The sequence below is a fragment of the Streptopelia decaocto genome, assembly GCF_964273445.1.
Source record: "Streptopelia decaocto genome assembly, chromosome: 1".
NCBI classification, from domain to species: domain Eukaryota; kingdom Metazoa; phylum Chordata; class Aves; order Columbiformes; family Columbidae; genus Streptopelia; species Streptopelia decaocto.
This window is the reverse complement of record NC_138663.1, coordinates 84816718-84835789: the sequence shown is the minus strand read 5'-3', so window position 1 is coordinate 84835789 and position 19072 is coordinate 84816718. Positions and strand designations below refer to the sequence as shown.

Genomic DNA, 19072 nt, shown 5'->3' with positions numbered 1-19072 from the left:
TCTGTTCTGAAACACAACATTGGCTGCCTAATTGATGGTTCTGCTTCATATTTATTAAAAATGTATTTAGCTTAGTGCAGGTGTTATCAAAATTTACAAGCAGCCCATACCAGTTGCAGCTAGGAAGTAGCAGGCTTTTGCCTGAAAGTTCAAAAGTATCTCTGGGAGATCCTCTCTAGAAATTATGCATAATTATCTTTATATAGAAGTTCCATTTCTGCACAGAGGTATAACTCTCCAAATTGAAGATACTGCACAGATCAATCAAACAATAATTCTTTATTTTGACACCTCAAGGCAGTAAAATACAAGTATACAATAGGTATATACAAAATTGGCAGTGATAATGCAACTTGATGCAATCCTACAGAAATCTAATCCATCATGGTGGACTGCTTCATCAATATATGTATCTGTAAAATACTGCACCATTTCAAAGAGGGAGCACTCACAAAGAAAGTGGTTATACTCCAGGGAGGTACAATAGCCCTTAAAATGGTATTTCAAACTTCAGAGTAAGGCACCAATTGGCAAGTATAATCCTTGTTCTGTTTATCACATGTTGTGTCTAAGAGTAGTTCAAGATGTGTGTTATTGATGCACCATTGTCAGCTGGACGAAACACAGCCTTCATTTTCCTAGGCAGAACAATAAAAAAAATCTCATGCCTAATTTTCCAGTCTCCCTCCATATCCCTTTGTGCTTCCTATTCATAATTTATGCTGAAAAAAAGTTTTTAAAAGCCACACTTACATAAAAAGAGTAAGCCAGAAACTATACCAACTTACTGCTACAAAATGGAGAAGACTGTAGTCCATGTATAACCCAGTATACCAGGGTTTAGGCTCTACCACAAAAGGAGAAAAATTCCCATCTCCTGGACACAAGCAAGAAACAAATTACAACATGAAGAGGCTGTGCAGAAAATATTCAAAAGAAGTGATTGATTATGCCACAACATTTCTTATTGACCAACTGAAATGACACTTTGCAAACAACATTAGCTAGCTTTAAATGATCGTGGCTGAGAAAGAAAACTCACGTAACAGAGTAATAAGGTGAAACCCTTCCTTTTCATTTAAAAGGGAAACAAACTGCAGTGATAAATAATCCAAGCAACACACTTAGACTGTAAAGAGCTGCCTTGAATATTTTTGTTAATTAAACAGAAGACAAAAACATCCTTTTGTACAACGCTGAAGGGTTTCAGGGATTCAGTTGTACAGAGCAATTTATAGACTCCTGAGAAGCTGGTGGATTGAATCCTATGCCTGTTGGGACACACAGATACCATGGCAAACAAATTCCTCAAATGTAATATTCTACGCAGTTGTTCAGTCTTGAGACTAAAGGAAGCTAATCTAGAATTTCTAGATTCAAAACTATTTCTGGGGCAGTTCATGAAGGCTTATTTGCCTACATGAGAAATTCTGGATCTCTGTTTGTTTTCTGATAACCTGGGATGTCTTGTAGTTCTCTTAGCTGCAGAAGGAATGTGCAAAAAGAGACTTTCAAGTGATTGAGATGGATAGGAAAGTGTCAAGTACTCAAAATAACCTTCCATTTTAGACAGGGGAAGGATTCTCCTTCATAAAGGAACCCTTTCCTAACGTGCACAGGAGCTGGCTGTCCTGACTGAAGAATCAGGCAGAAAGTATTAAAAAATTTTTAAATACAAGCATAAGATAAGTAGTATTTTATAAATAACTTTCCTTTCAGAGAGGCTTAACATTTAAAAAACTCTATGAATAGTCTGTTTGCCTTTTCACATTCACTTAGCTTACTGATGTCCTTATGTCTCCTTCCAAAGGATGTTCCCACTTCTTCCCGGTTCCAGTGCTGATCCTCAATGTCTATACATATGGAATGAGTGAGGATATTGGAATTTTAAACCCTGAACTGTATCAGATTACAAAGAGAGTTGCCAGATTATTTTAGAAAGAGACATCAAGAATTGGACTGGCCAGGTATAAACAAGCATTCGTTGCTTGAGCATCTGATGTCACAGCCCATAAGAATGAAAATTCGACATCCATACTCAAAGTTCAGCTTTGGCAGTATCTCTCTTCCAACAGAGCTGGCAGGTTATTTTCCTGCTTGATAGCCAGGATAAAGGTAAAGGTCCCGACAGAGTGTGCTACAATATTCTGACATTTCCTTGCAGCGGTGAAATTCTGTGCCTGGGGCATAACCTTCTCGTTGCTTGATTTGCCTATTCACCTAGATGTGAGATTGAAAAAAAAAAAAAAAAATGACTGGAAGGATTAAGAAGACAGAAGTAAGAAAAATGTCATTGCTTTCTGTACTCACAAATTATTCTGTTTAACTTATTAAGTAGTGCCCTATCTATTGTCTTTCTAAATTATACGGATAAAGAACTAGGGTTCAGTTCCACAGCAGCTCAAGTTGTTGTGGTCACACAGCTGTCTCCACTCCCTCTTGCCCATTTTCTTAATCTTATGTGAGTGCAAGTGCTTGTGCAGCTATTTGGTGAGCCAGTTCAGGGAATGAATCTACTTGGAAAAAAAACCACGCTATTTCTATAGAAAAGTAATTCTTGGCAAGCCAGACTAATCCTCATAAATTCACCATGAAATCACACAAGGAAATGGAAGGAGTAAAAGAAACAACATTTTGACTTCGGTTAAAGTGCTGTGGAACTGTATATAAATATATATGTAAAAACAGGGAAAGAAGTAATATTTTTGCAACAAGCAAGGCAAGAACAACTGCTTTAATAGTAGATTAATGCAAGCAATTTGAAGCACTGGAAGGCACTTCAGAAACCAGGTAAGTATGGGAGAGCAAAGATGCTCCAGCTCACCTTCACCAACATGTCAGCCACATGAGTGTCTCGGGAGTCCTCTGCAAACACAGAGGTGAGAGCCTCAATATACCAGGATCCACGCTTGGTGTTTCGCATGGCCGCAGTGCCTGAGAAGAAAACATGTATTATCAAGTTTCTGGGAAACATAGACACATAAAACCTCCTTATGCCCTGACTATTAGGGCCTCTCTCCAGTACCTTTCAGACAAGCATATCCACAGATCATATCAGAGCATGTAGGCAGGCGCAGCTTGAGATTTTCTTCCTTGTTTGCATCACTTTCCTCACAACCTGGGGAATCTGACCATTCTTTCCCATCTCTTTGATCCACTCCCCGGTCTGTCTTATCTGGAGGGGGTGAAGGGGTAGGAAAAAAAAAAAAAAAAAATCATCCTGAATTACTGCTCTGGTCAGTAATGCCACAATTGCTGTCATGCAGAAAGCTTTTCAACGAACCATGAACTTTAAGCTTTTTCAGCTGTTATTTAAACTCATCTGAAAGTTCTGCAGAAACTAATGCAGATACCAACAAGTACTGAACCCGCTCAGCCTAATGTGACTGTTAGTCCGCATCATGACTGATTTTGTTTTTCCCCTCTCCTTTCCTATGCATGTCATGGGATAATCAGAAAGCAATTAAGCTTCTGATAGTTCTTCACCATGTATGGAAGGATTTGATGCCTAGCCCTAAAAGTTTCTGGCCTCCACCTTCACGAATCACAGAAATGTTCAAAAATGTCTAGTCTAGTTTGCAATGCTAACAGTGTATTTATTGCAGAACTGAGTGAGAGCTACCATTTTTGCTGCTAAGGTGTACCTCCAAGACATCAAGAAAAAACAGACCAAGTATCTCACCTAGTTCTAAATCCTGACTAAAATCCCACTTGTTTTAATTAAAAGCATAAATTGTGCAATAGTAACATACAAAATAATTTGACCCCAAACATGAGTACAGGAAAACTGGTTTAAAACCTATAGAATATTTAATGTCCTTTGTAGTATGTATTATGACAGGTGGAGATGTTCTCTATTGGTTGTTTACACGATGCAGAGTTTCCATTGTAATTTAGACTAACTGCTTAATGGCAATAGCTTAATAGTCTAGCTATGTTGTATGAAAAATATAACTACATTTTACAGGATTTCTACCTGATTTTGCCCTTTTGTTCTTTTGTTGCAAGATGAGAAGCTACTGTTTTACTTACTTCCTTAACAGCATGGGTCAGATTGTAGTCTTTGGAGGCATAAGCATCCCTTCAGAAGCCTTCCTGTTATGATGGCTCTAGGTTTTTGTTGCTAGGTTGTGTCTAAGAAATGCATTTGGATTTCTAACGCTTTCACAGGCAGTGGCACTGGTGGCATCTCTTAATTATACACAGGAAATGGTCACTTCATAAGTCAGCAATGTTGTTATTTTCGTCCAAAAATGAAAGTGGCAGTGGGAGAGGTGCAATTGTCTGACAGGCCTATAATTAAGGCTCCATAGCTCAAAATTTCATGGGTACTTCCACCTCTTTCAGGTAGCAATGCAATTTTTTCTTTTTTTAACCACACTTTTAAAATCACTTTTATTACACTTCTCCAAAATCTTTTAGTTCTATATATTTTTAAAAATTTAGAGTACTGTTCACAGTGTCTGTTATTTCAGATAAAACTCAGGTAACTTTACAGTCAAGCTAAATTATTCACACTGTTATCATCCCATAATATATAAAGTCAAAACCTTTTTAATTAAAGCTTCAGAATTAGATGTCTTCCTCATGCATGTCTTCAAACACCACTCTATTCAACTTGCCAACAAAACAAAAATGTGTATAGCACTAACCCTATCAAGATATTCTTCTATATACTTAACCTCTAATTTATATCACCAATAACTGCCACTCAGTTTGATCCAGCCTCTTAAATTTTACTGAGGCTTCCAGATCACTCTTTTCTCAATTGATTTAAATAATGGCTGACTACCTATTTGTCATTATTTACCAAAGTTCTCCACTTTTCTGGATAAACTACTATATCAAACACAGCTTCAAAGTCTCATTTTGTGTCATAGTGAAATCTGACTATTTTTGTTTTCCTATTGCTTTCTGTTGTCGCTGGTTTTTGATCCATGGACAGCAGGTGGACTAATTCGATTCTTTAGTAGACTCCTGCCAAAGGCCCTTTGGAAATTAAGTGGACCGTACCAACTCTGCTTTATCTACATTTTTAATGTGTCATTAATAGAAGAAAGAAAAGCTTTACCACATAAACTTAGAGAAAAAGAATAACCTATGCATTTCTCATTTTGTTTCAACCGTTTCCAGCTACCTTGCATGCCTGAAGAGATTGATTACTAATCTAAAGTTGTCCACACTATTTATACAGTCTTTTAAATGCTACTTTAAAAGAAAATGTATTGGCTAGTCTAACATTTGAATGCTAACATGAAAAGGTACACATATTCTGTTGGCAGCTCAATTACTTTGTAAGTAGCTTTCCGCTTCAACTATTACTCAAGGTTTAAAAGAGACATTAAAAAAGACAAATTTATGCTTTTTCAGCTCTACAAGGCCAAGTGCGAGGTCCTGCAAACGGGTCGGGGCAAACCCAAGCACAAGTACAGCCTGAGCAGAAAACTGACTGAGAGCAGCCTTGAGGAGAAGGACTTGGGGGAGTTGGTTGATGAGAAGCTTAACATGATCCAGCAATGTACCCCTGCAGCCCAGAAAGCCAACCGTATCCTCAGCTGCATAAAAAGAAGCATGACCAGCAGGTCAGGGGAGGTGATTTTCCCTCTCTACTCTGCTCTAACAACACCCCACCTCCAGCTCTGGGGCATCCAAGATAAGAGGGACATGGAGCTACTGGAATGAGTCCAGAGTGGAGCCATGAAGATGATCAGAGGGCTGGAACACCTCTTCTATGAAAACAGGCTTAGAGAGTTGGGGTTGTTCAGCCTGGAGAAGAGAAGGCTCTGGGTAAAGCTTATACGAGCCTCCCAGTACCTAAAGGAGGCCCAAAGACAGCTAGAGAGGGACTTTTAGCAAGGGGTAGGATAGAACAAGTGATAGGACAAGAGGTAATAGCTTTAAACTGAAAGAGGGGAGATGTAGATTAAAGAAATTCTTCACTATGACAGTGGTGAGGCACTGGAACAAGTTGCCCAGAGAAGCTGTGGATGCCACATCCATGGAAGCATCCAAGGACAAGCTGGATGGTGCTTTGAGCAACCCAGCCTAGTGGAAGGTGTCCCTGTCCATGGCAGGGGCATTGGAACCAGATGATCTTTAAGGTCCTTCCCAAACCAACCCTTTCTATTTTCTATGATTTATTTTTTTTAAACTGAATAGATTTTTCTCTTTCAGTTGCTCAAGTCTCAATCCTTTGCCTATTGCACTATCCCTTCCAATTCTGCAGCATTTTGCATAGCTTTCTTAATTGAAACCTTCTTGGGAAGCAGAAGGGCAAGCCTGATTTGTTGATGTGAACAGACCCATTTTGGTAACATTACAGTCAAATAAACCTAATTACCTAATTATGTCAGCTGCCAATTCTGGGTTATTACACCTATTTCCAGACTGTTATGAGTTTGTGTACTCACATTTGTTCAAGAGTATCTAAAGGCTCAATAATGTAAAGGAAAGCAATCACATCCAATTTATATTGTAAACATGCACATTACAATATTTCCAAATGCTTAGAAGGATCAAATATTTTTGATACTCAGAATATTTCAGGTACACTTCAGATTCTTCTCTGAATTGGAATTCCACACAAGTATATAACAAATGAATGAAACATTTTCTTGGCTAGAGGACAAACTATAAAGCTCAGGTAAAAATGAAAAAGAAGGGAGACTGTTGGAAAGAACAAGGGAAAAGGGGGGAAAGCATAAACGCTAGAAACATTTCTTTATCACAAGGGAAAAAACAAAGCTTTATAAGACAGAACTTCACTTTGGAGTATCTGCAGTTTCCCAGCAACCTCAAAGGCCAGACACTTTACGGAAAAAACTGGTCATTAGCAGATCTGAAAGGTAGGTAGTTACAGACATAGTTACAAAAGGAGGGAAAGCGAATAGCAGAATTAAAAAAAAAAAAAAAAAAGAAAAAAAAAGGAAAGAGTGGGAAAAGATTCAACCTAGGAGAAACAAGAAAAGAATTCTGTTTCTACAACAGGTGTAAGGAAACGTCATTTAGCAGGATAAAGGAAAAAAACCCCACAACCTGGAGCCAACTTTGATAGCTTGAGAGACAACACATGAGACACAACACATCCAGGACCAAGAAAAAGACAGGACCTCAGGCAAGACTCCAGTGCTAGTGTACCACTCCATGCTGTGCTGCAATTTGATGCACCATATGCCCCACTCCCCCTACGGCAGGCATAGCAAGAAAAAGCTTCTATATACTAGTGGGATATCATAGAGCTTTGTATCACTAAGGTGCTCTGGGGTCTGCAAGTCAATGCACACACCTCATGCAGAGCAAAAGACACTTACAGAGCAACAGATGCAGTAGCAGCAGCAGCAGGGCAGAGGGAGGTGAATATGAGTCCCACTTACACCTGAGAGAAGCAAAGAGGAGAGTTGACAGCAAGTTGAATGTGAGGGTGTGTATGTGCGTAAAATGAGACTCAATGGCATGTCAAATACATGGCCTTCAGTATTTGGGCACTCACCTCCCCGGCAAGCTTGAATAAAGAACATCTTGGGCTTATTCTGGAGATTCGGACAGTTTGCATTATCAAAGAGACGGAAAGCCTCCTGCAACTGAGAGAAGACGGTAAATAATCTTCACTGCAGCCTTCTATGAGCCACACCTAGTCTCACCTTGCTTCCCTTCATTTTGGCTATTACCTCACTAATCTTGGTATTTTCTCCTTTATCTTCAAACTCTCTGTGTGACAAACACATCCCTTTCCCACCCTCACCCCTAGCTCCTATTAGTCGGAGTTCAAGCACTCTACCTCATACTTGTACAGGAAAAAGAGAATTAAATAGCTTCCCCCACCTGCCCTATTTCTATGTCATTCTTTATCTCACAGACCTCTCATGGACAGCCTCCTGCCCCTTTCTTCCCACAAGCCCTTATTTTTGCCATCTTAAAAAATGTACATCCTCAGTCTCCCATCGCTTCACTTTATTTTTTTTTAAAAAAAACTTTTCTTCCCCTCTTTCCATTGTTACCTTCCAAGAGAAAACCCACAACACATGAGGACAAAGCAATATACCTGTAGTAGTTTGCCATCACTGCCATAAGCCCCACCTTCTACACCGTGGGAAAGTAGAGCTACAATACATGAATCCACATCCTGATGATCTGGCAGTTTAGAGAATCTCTCCAATGCATTCTGCATCTCCTAGAAGAGAAAAAAAAAATGTTTAATGCTTTCCAGACTTGCACAGGGAAAGTGGGTCAATACACAGGGAAAAACACAAATGGTCCTCCTGTTATGAAATAAGCCTTACATACATCAAATTTACAGGACATGTTCCATAAAAACAACAGCAAAATGTTCTTGTTCTTTTATGTAATATTCAGTCCTAAGCATAACATCACGAAGTACCATTCACTTAGGATATCTACATTTCTATACCGCTCAGTAGGGGGATGCAACAAGTATCTGAGTTGGTACACATGGATTCAACACAGAAGAAACCAACTTATATTATATAGAGATTTTACACTAACACTTAAGTCTGGCTGAGACATCAGAGCAACTTATCAGTTGTACGCCAAACACTAGTGATGAAAACACAACAGCAAATTACAAGTCGAAAGCTTTAGAAACTGACTACATGTCAGGTGCAAAAGTCCTATTACTAATGTTGCAAAAAGCTGCCTTCTTGAATAAAACATGCTTTAACAGGTTCTATACCACTTGTTTTCATATGGATTTAAAAGGAATAAGAACAAATGAGGCTGGACAGGGCAGCAATTGCCATTCATAGAGAAAGACAGTGGCTTGATTCAGTCAGTCATGGAACACTACCAATTTCCCAAAGTGAAGCACAGCCACTACTTGAGCAAAGCAAAGACTGAAAGAGCAGAACTTAACTGAACAGATACTGGGAGACTGATAAACAGGATAGCAATTGACTCCATCAGTGAAAGGACACAAAAACCACCACTTACACTTGCAAAGTCTACGTCAAATATTTGCAAAGTTTAACTTTTAGGATAGCAGAATACCAGAAAAACCTATCTAGAGTAAACTGGAGATATATTCATTTGTGTTTTTAACACACATGCCAGGTGTGGTCAAGAAATTCTTGCCCCTTGTATTATACTACAAGAGGTCAGACTAGAGTAGTATCTCTTGTGGTTCTCTGTGATTCTACTTTCTATTGTAAGTCCTCTGCCTTCCAAGCTTCTTCATACTTGTCAGAATGCAAGCAGACATCATCCCATTTAACCTTATTTTTCATTCCTAAGTGACCATTCACATCCTCCTGTTTAAGCTTAGTTATATCCAACAGAACATCCTAAGATGTTTATGGAACAGTTACAAACTCTCAGTTGTACTGGCTGTGAAGTACTAGGATCCATCCCCCTTACCTGTGCAGTTAGATCATGAAAGACAGTCACTTGATACCCAAGATTCTTGAAAAGCATCTCCAGGGAAGTACAGTCCACATCCCCCCCTGCACGATACTCCAAGTCCTTCTCACTGCTGAAATGGACATTGCTGAGAATAAGCGCTAAGCCCCGAGGCTCTGATATCAGTTTATATGCCTGAAAAGAAGATTTTAAATAGGTAACTTTAGACTACACAAGGAAATAACAGAGTGTTAGACTAGAACAGTAATCCCTACGTATCAGCTTGATATATGATGCACAGGATTTCTTGAGGTCAAATTTTAGAGGTTGTTTGGTTTTGTTTACTTGTGTTTTTTTAATAAATAAAATAAATGTTTGAATTGCAAAGGATGCAAAAGACAACTAAGTGCATTTGCAAGTCTTCACAACTGATGATCCTACAACACTATTATTAAGATGCTACACTAGCTTGCCTTATTTATCATTTTAAAATAAACAGAGCTTATACATTTCAAACTGTGAATTAGATCTTGCTAACTTTTTTCCCTTTCCCCACTCTCACCCCAACATGGCCACACATATTTCCATCGTCCCCAACAAAGGCCTTAGGACAACACTATGTAAAACCTAGCTAACATTTCTTAATTGCTGTTGGGAAAACAGATGTAAAATAGCATGAGTGCAATTGTAACAGCACAGGACTGTCAGTCACTGATCCCAAAAGTTATCCATGTGGCAAAAAAAGGTTAACAGGGAAAGAACTAGTTTAAGAGGGGTGTCTTCAAATTAAGTTCTCTCTCTGCCTCTCCCACTCTAACAGCAACAAATCACTTACTAACACTGCTGTAAATTGGAAGTGAAATTTAATGCCAAAGGAGCATATCAAATAGGGTGTATCCAAGCATAGATGTAAAAGGAGTCAAGTCAAACTCACACTGATGCTGCCTAATTAGATCTCTCCAATAGACAGTTAAAACAAAATATCTGTTTCGCTGTACATAGAGCCTGTGACTGAGTGTTCAGCATTAGCACACTGTGTGACCCTCGTAAAGTATACAAGAAAGGATTTTTTTCTTTTCCTTTAAACCCACTCCAACAGAAGCTATGCTTTACAAACAGAATAAACAAAAAGTAATTAGTCTACCTACATAACTTCAAATGCTGCAGAAGATTAGAAACTCAGGCTATTCTAACTAGTGCTACCCAGCACAGAATCCTGACCTTTTTCTTAAACCTAAGGAGATACTCTTCCAGGTACAGGTAGCAATTACAACAGCCAAGACTGTGACTACTATTTGAAACACAGTTCTAGCGTATTACAGTCATTTGAAAGGTGTGTCATCACACTGAAGGAGATGAGGATGCAGACAAATAAGACACAATAATACTGATAGCCTACACAGAGCAACAGAACAGAAGACATTTCACAAAGCTCTTCATGAACAAAAACCAGAGCCAGAGATTTGCATAGAGTTACAGAACTTCTCAGAATTTCTTGACACTTGCAAATGAGAACTACATCAAATCAAACAACACTGGTAACATCTTTTAGTTACACAGATAGCACACCACTGATCTTGATTCTAATGCAGCATGCATTTTGGCTCAGTTTTAAGTAGCATGTGCTCCATTGATATATACAAACACCTCATATTTTTCACATCTTAAGGAGATTTTCTCTGCCAACTACTTACCAAGTGCTGATGGTTATGATAAAATTCAGGAGTGCAGTGCTTCACTGAAGGAACCAGGGGACCATCTCTATTATCCAAGGAATGTTCCATTGGTTCTGTGCAAATAAACGTATCAGTAACAATAAAAAATTCCAGCTACAAAGCCTCTGCATTAAGGTAGTAACTGGCAAACTCTGAAGTACATGGTCTTAGGCATATTCCTGTAGTATACTATTCACACCTCTAAAAATTCTTCTTCATCATAGAATGAAATATAGCAGAAAAAGATCAAAAGTACTAGAATTACATGCTTATTTTTTATTATTTTAATTGGCAACTTTTTTTTGTCTTATATGTGAGTTAGCCTTACCTAAGGCCTAGTAAATTTAGTTCAAGACTATGAAAGCAGAATTCTCATCTAAAATTAGAGATGAGTGCTTTCTGTCATTTTGAACAGTATGTTATTCCTTTCACAGTTAGGTTGACAAACCATTGCTAGAAATACTCAAATAGAATAATGCTTTTCCTTTCATTTAAGGCCTCCCATGCTCACTGGATACAATTATTTATTTTTTGCTGAACACATACATAAGCTATCAAACTAGATGTTTCTAACATACATAAAGTGCAATGCCCTTTTTTGTTCACCTGCCTCTGAATAACCCTTTCCTCTGGATAACAGCAGATATGGGGAATGATAATCAACTATTCATCATTTGCAGACAAACACTTACTGCCCTATCCTGAAGAAAAGGAGCTTATGACATTCATTACTTCCTTTGAAATATTTTTTCACCTTCTGAGACATGGCTTTCCTGGTTAGAGAATGCATGTTCTAAAACCCAGAACAACCCAAACATAAAACCTTTGCACCTAAATTAAAAAAAAAAAAACAATGGCCTTCAAAATCTAGATTCTTGTTCTTTAACACTAGAGAGAGCACTCCTACTAACCAGCATACAGTTAAACCTACAATTACGGAACATGAGTACTTCAGGAATTACCAGAGGCAAAATAAAGACTAGCAGGAAGATCCATCCCAACAACTAGTTCCCTGATCTAAGTCACAGATGCTTGCTAAAGAAAAGCTAATTTGCTGCACTTAACAAAAGCTACAGAAATCTATGTTGGGCCCATGTAATATATATAAGGCCATGTACTTAAATTTATTTGCTAAGAAGGAAGACTAAGTTAAGAAATTCTGGCCAAAATCATTATCTTTACACAGCTCCAGTTCAATTAAACTCTACTACGAATTTTAAGAAAGAAGAAAATCTTTGAAAATATCCGATTTTACTAATGTATTGTTTGGGCGACAAAAATTCCTGTATAAATAAATGAAGCTGACTAGAAACTGACTGGATTCTCTCTTTCAATATGCTATTTCACTTCCATTTTCTAGCCTAATTCTGCCTCCTGCATCTGATCAGAATACAGTCAGTTCACTGTTGAGTCTGTATTCCTGGGATGAACAAAGCTGTAGCAAGCTTATGAATTGAGTATTAGAGAAATTAGAAGCAAACAACTAGATGGCCAATCAAGTATTCACAATGTCATGTGTGACTCACCAATCCAGCATGGTCTCTTTGAATTACAGGATTCACTGGTAGAGAATGGAAGATTTGATCCAGAACAGCACTCAAGCTACAAGATAACCAACAAATCCATGAAAAAGAGAAGCATAAACCAGCTTTTTTTTTTAGTACGGTACAAGTCTGTAGGTATCATGGAACAAAGATACATGTACTTACATATGCTAATATATGACTTTAAAAAGAGTATTATCATTCACATCCAAATGGAACATCATGCCAGGACAGCAGCACCACTTCTATCAATGTGTGCAGGTCAGACTCGAAATGACTTAATTTTCTTCATGCAGTTACAAACCTTTCTTTTTCATAGCTAGCACAGTCATTATTTGGACTTAGTTTGAGAACAAGAAGGTAACACCCCAGGACAGAGTTAATGTTTTTAATCGCTCTGGTCTGAGAGCCAAGGACATTCTGAGTGCTCTGCCCACAGGTGTGAGATATCAAGGAAGGGGGGCATGGATGGGGCAGAGCTTGACTGACATCCAGACTGATCAATAAGAATATTTCATGCCATTAGTGTCATGCTTCAGATTTAAGGAGTTGGGGTTTCAGGTCCCAGTCTCATTCTCGCTGGGGTGCAGCCAGGGGAGTTTTGGTTGGGACCGTTCAGCCTGCAGAAGAGAAGGCTCAGGGTGATCTCATATAGGGGAATCTCTACATAAACACCTGGGTGAAAAGAGGACAGAGCCAGGCCCAGTAGCAGGACAAGAAGCAAAGGGCACAAACTGAAAGACAGGAGGCTCCCTCTGAATATCAGGAAACAGTTTTTCTCTGTGAGGGTGACCAAGTACTGGAGGAGGTTACCCATGGAGATATTCATCCTCCATGGATGAATCCATGAGGATGCATCCTTGGAGATATTCAGAAGTCATATGGATGTGATTCTGGGCAATTTCCTTAAGATGACCCTGCTTGAGCAGGTGAGTTGTGCCACATGACTTCCTGAGGTCTCTTCCAACCTCTACCATCCTGTGATTCTCTGTAAAAATTCTCTTGTTCCCAAATTTCTTCCCCTCTGCTTTTACTAAGGCTACTGTAAGTTCCAATTTGCAACAAAAACTCATCCTCTCCATTGTAAACAATTATTTTTTTTCCCATTTGAAAAAGATCACTTAGTGCACAAACCCAATCTGAAATGCAGTATATCCATTTTATTTTTTTAAAACTGTTGTACCCTTGCAATCCCATTGCTTAGGTTGGATGTTGTCTTCAAGATCATTGCCTCCAGATGCTGTTGTTTGGTTTCTCGTAGAGCTTCACAGAAGGCTGTGAAGGCATTAGGGCCTCTCTTGGGGAGCAAATTGAGGAATTCCACATTTTGGCTGAAGCTCCCTGACTTGGCCTAGACCCAGAGGAAAAAAAAATGCACACTCAAATTTAGCACGTCAATGCAATCAATATTGAACGAAACTTCAGAACAACTCAACTTTTTTCCTTCATGTAAACGTTTCATAACTGTGCTTAGCTGTACTAGATCCATTTTTATAGCTTTTCCCACTCATCTCTTCCTATTAGCACAATGGGGAGAATATATGACAATATAGCAAGTCAACAATTCATACACAATCAGAGTAATATACGCTCTTCTCTCTAAACTTTTACTTCCAGTTACTGTTCTAATAGTATCTATTTCCCCTGACTAAATGCACAAAGTCCAGAACATGTTTCCGCTACTGCCCAATGGTTTATTGTCTCACGCACAAATAACACAAAGCCTAAGAAAAGTTTCAGTAAAATACTTATTTTACGGAGTGAATTCTGAAAAGATGCTACATACGTATAGACTGTAACATTTAGATCAATGAAACAATATACAGTAGTGTATGCGAAAAAGTAACAATAAAAAATCTGTAAAAGATTCTCAGGGAGTTCTAATTGTTAGAATATTAACAGGACACTTGCCAACAAATAGCCTTCCCTGTGAAATCTAAAACACACCAAAACATCATGTACTAAAACACTAAGTATCAAATATAAATTTTGTAAACTCCATGGAATTCATCCTATATATTTTTAATTACCACTTAGCTCCAAGATCTCTCCTTCTCATGGATAAGAAAGGCTGAGATACACAGAACCAAAGACTAAGACTATGTTAGCAATCACAGGAAAATCAGAAAAAAAAGCATTGAGTCAGATGTGTAAATCCTCTGGTACAGAACATTTTACATGATTTGGTTTCCTTTACAAAATGTATCAAGCTTGGTGTTAAAAATAGTTTGGCTTTTGTCCCATCACATTGGAAGGCTACTGCAGAATTTTGTTGATCCAATGCTTATGAACCTACTCTGAAATTTCAGATATATGTTCATTCATGACTGACTAGTAGCATTTATTTTTGTATCAACAATGTCCCTTGACTTCACTGTTCTCCTGTCCTTTCCCTTATTTATCAAACTTCTTTCTATAAATCAGTCTCCATTTGCTATAGTAAACAAGCCACCTTCTTTCAGCCTCCTCATAAATGGCCTTTTCACCTTGACAATGCAAGTACCCTTTCCCATATCCATGGAAACCTCAACTTTCAGAACACTGTTGACTAGAAGTGCATACAGAAATATCTCACCTGTGCCTTTCCAGAAGTATGAAAATACTTGGCCCTTTCTCCTGGTAACACTTCTCCATTAGTTCATAAAAGATAACCAGCTCCATACACTGGTATCAACAAAGAGCACTGAGATCTCAGTATCTACACGATCTGATAGTCTTTGATTATTTGACAGCATTCACCTTGTTTAAAAAGCAAGAGAAAGCTCTTGCTGTCATATCTGCTATTTTGAAGGTCCATCCCAGAGCTCTGGAAGAATACCTGATGCTCTGACAAGAAGGCATTAATGAAGTGGATTTTTTACTTCATTCTAAAAACTTATGTATCCACTGTCCCACTTGCTTTCCACTACGATTTTTGCTCTGTGTTTGAAATCCCTCTCATCTGGGCCTTCACCTACTTAATTATATTTACATCATCTCCACTATACCGTAAACACATTTTTTTCATTATTCTTCCTTAAAAGTGCGTATAATTTTTTTAAAATCTCAATTTTTTTGGTATCTTTCTAAATTACCCAATTTAAATTCTCCTTTTCTTTCCCTCCCTCCCATTTTTGTGACTAACTTCAGGCCAGCAACTCAACATCCCTACTAACCACTCATATTTCATCAGCATCCTTATTTAAGCCCAGTGGACTTCTATAAGAGATGATGCCTCTTAGCATGTGGTATGTGTGTATGAGAGACGGTGGTTCTTAAAACACAGCATAAGTGTGGAAGGCTGAGATATTGTGAATTATTGTCTCAAAGCTTGCTTGCTAAAATAATGGGCTTAAGGCCTGCTTGTTACAGAAAAATGCTTGCTTACACTGCCTGCTTAATTTGGCCTCCTGTAAATGCTTAAATTCATTGAGTTAAAGCAGAAAATGCATGATCACTGTGAACTGCTAAAACTCAAAGAATGCTTGAAGCTTGTGTAAAGCTCAAGCAAAACTCTAGCAGCATCAGCCACCAACATCTGGAACAAGGCCTGCAGTGTCCTCAGGCAACACCTGCCACCAACTGCCACAAAACACCCAGGTTACAACTGGCCATCCACCACCAGGACCAAAACCTGTAACCTGAGACCAGCAGACCTGAGACCCAAGCACTGCCAGCACTACTGGGACCTGGACTCCGATATCGGCACAACCCGAGACCTGCAAACTCACTGCACCACCAGGACCCGAGACCTGCAAACTGCCAGCACTACCAGGGCCTGAAACCTGAGAGCTACCCAATGGATGACGGATCCCTGGTGGATCCCTGGCGGTAACTATCACTTGCTTAACTTTCCTCCTAATTGCCTCCCACTTACTCTGTCATTCTAGCTTTAGGCGTAAAAATAAAATAGGTTGTTTAGTGGCATCTGACCTTGTCTGTGTCTTAATCTCACTCTTGGAATCATTTTGAAACCTTCCAGAGTCTGAAATGGGACTGCGACCACGGAGCCCCTCAGTCAAGGGTAAAACTGAAAAAACGTGCAGGATGATGTAAAGATGGTTTAATAGGAAAAGCAAAAGATGTGCACACAAGTAAAACAGAGCAAGGAATTCATTCACTACTTCCCATGGGCAGGCACATATTCAGCCATCTCTAGGAATGCCAGGCTCCATCACGCATAATGGTTACTTGGGAAGACAAAAACACCATAACTCCAAATGTCCCCTCTTTTTCTTCCCCCAGCCTTTATTGCTGAGCATGATGCCATATGGTCTGGGACATCCTTTTGGTCAGTTGGGGTCAGCTGTCTCAGCTGTGTCCCCTCCCAACTTCTTGTGCACCTTGACAGTGTGCAAGCAGTAACTAAAACATCCCTGTTATCCACACAGTTTTCATGACAAATCCAAAACAGCCCCATACAAGCTAGTATGAAGAAATCAACTCTATTCCAGCCAAAACCAGTAAAAAAAGTTCTTGATTCCTTCTCTGACTTTCACTGTCTTCCTGTACCTTTGACCTTTTCCACTAGGGATTGGAGCTACTTCAGGTAAAACTGCCTGTGTCTCTACAACTTAGCACAAGTATCCTTGACAGGTCCCATGAGAAATTTCACATTATCTTTGACACACACGAGTCAAAATTAATCAAGAAGTTATTTCCTTGTTGCTTTCAAAAATCTTATCAGTCTCAGGTTCATACCTGCTGCACTAGTGCCCAGCAAATATCTCATAATTCTATTTTTCAGCATCTGTTCTTATGACAGGACCATCAACCTTACTAAGGGACTAAAAAGACCCTTGTTTGCTTATTTGAATCTTGAGATGCATTTGATGTGCATCTTCAGTAATTACCTTTCCAGTTTGCTTTCTCTTTGAAGAGCCATATCTCCATTCTGCAGTCTTCAGTGCACTACCATACCTTTGGGAGCAATCCCAAGCTATTTCTAACTATTTCTCATAGTACCCACTGCTCAGGATGAGTAACAAAAGCCTGTGAACAGCATTTTTATCTGAGAGTGAGAGTCTTGGATCCTGTAAGGTTCTCCAGGCAATCTACAGAGACATATTTGAAATACAAATTCTTTCAGCAACAGGTGTACAAGTGCCACAACAAGCTAGTTTATAATATGGTGCTTCACTTACTTTCACAGTATTATTCTGGAAGTAGGTATTATTCCTACTTTGACAAATGACAACAAAATGACAACAAAATGACAACAAAATGACAACAAAATGACAACAAAATGACAACAAAATGACAACAAAATGACAACAAAATGACAACAAAAGACTGGAGGATACCACCTGACTTTCGAAGCACAGCATGCTGCAACTACATACTAACACACAAGCCAACAATTTAATAAATCTCCGACAAAATCCATATTGCCAAAAGCAGCTTACAGTTACCCTACGTGTTGCAAGCGAACTCCATATTGCTCGGTACGTTCTGCAAACAGTCACATTAAAAAATGCTGGTAACAAACAGATGAGTTTTACTGTGCTGCCACTGCCAAGAACAACACTCACCTTAACTAGGAATAAAATTCATGGTACAGTTGAGTATAACCTGCATACCTGTATCATTTCCATCATCTCCGTGGTGATGATGTCTTTCTCTATCATGTGCTCCATCAACTCTTTCAAAACCAGCTGCTTTGCCAGCATCACCCGGTTCTTCTTTAGAGCTTCCTGGTGACATCGCTGCATGCCGCAGGCAACCAGCATCCTGCCAGGAGAGAGTAAAACAAAGCCCTACTCAACAGCGAGCAACTTCCCAACTTCCCGCTCAAGAGGAAGCAGACAGACTCTGCGGGCTGCCGCCGCCTTTACAACGCGCAGAGGGGCCTCCACCACTCGCCTGGTCGGCGATGGGCAGAGAAGGAGGGCCGCAAGGGCCCGACGGCGGCAGGCCGATGCAGGCCGCTATGCGCGCTCCCGGGACCAGTTCCCGCCAAACAGCCCGAGCAGCGCGCGCTCGTCCCGCCACTCACCCCGCGCTGCTACGCCGCGCGCGCCCGCGTTTCTTCCCGACGGCCCCAGCGATTCAAACCGCGAGACCCGCTTCCACCAGTTACGCGGCAGAGGCCCAAGCCGCAGCCCCTCCCTTTCCGACAGCTGAACAAAACAAGCGCCGGACACCACCCACACCGGGGCGCTTGCGCGCATGTGCAGTCGCTTCAAGGCGGGTGCTGGGCGGGGCGAGTTCGCAGCGCGGAAAAGGTTTTGCGTATATTCCTGCCTGGCCTCTGCCCCCGGGGCGGGGCGTCTCCCGCGGCCCGTCAGTGCGTGCTGGCCCCGCCCCGCAACGCCCTCCCGCCGCACGTGGGACTGCGGGATGCCGTGCAGGGGCCAAGGAGCAGGAGGTGTGGCGGGGGCGGGATTATTGTCTTGCTCATAAAGGAATGGGAGGGGCTCTGCGTACACGTAGAATTCACAGGTATGCAGCTTGGCTTGCAAGCACACCGGTTCTGGGATTTTT

At 40.0% G+C, this 19072-nt stretch overlaps 1 protein-coding gene across 2 annotated transcripts; it reads right to left on the bottom strand.

The window, feature by feature from the left end:
* Positions 1–260: 260 nt before the first annotated feature.
* Positions 261–18741, bottom strand: CASP2 (caspase 2). Of its 2 annotated transcripts, none has more exons than XM_082048250.1 (11): positions 18585–18741; positions 18169–18319; positions 13794–13961; positions 12593–12668; positions 11046–11140; positions 9370–9546; positions 8042–8170; positions 7490–7580; positions 3026–3175; positions 2825–2934; positions 261–2220 (listed from the first exon to the last, which is right to left on the bottom strand). In XM_082048250.1, exons 2-11 carry the CDS (start codon positions 18316–18318, stop codon positions 2086–2088), a joined length of 1281 nt encoding a protein of 426 aa, XP_081904376.1. In that variant the 5' UTR covers position 18319; positions 18585–18741; the 3' UTR covers positions 261–2085. The 2 variants fall into 2 exon arrangements, with proteins under 2 accessions (XP_081904376.1, XP_081904377.1); XM_082048251.1 differs by having other exon boundaries at positions 18452–18587.
* Positions 18742–19072: the final 331 nt, after the last annotated feature.

Bases quoted from the DNA above. Each gene is read 5' to 3' on its own strand.
- CASP2 (XM_082048250.1), bottom strand. From the start codon at position 18,318: ATGCTGGTTGCCTGCGGCATGCAGCGATGTCACCAGGAAGCTCTAAAG. The intron at 12,669-13,793 runs GTACAACAGTTT...GTTATCTTGTAG, and splicing joins TAAGCAATGGGATTGCAAGG to CTTGAGTGCTGTTCTGGATC. The intron at 9,547-11,045 runs GTAAGTAGTTGG...TCTTCTTTTCAG, and splicing joins ATCATAACCATCAGCACTTG to GCATATAAACTGATATCAGA.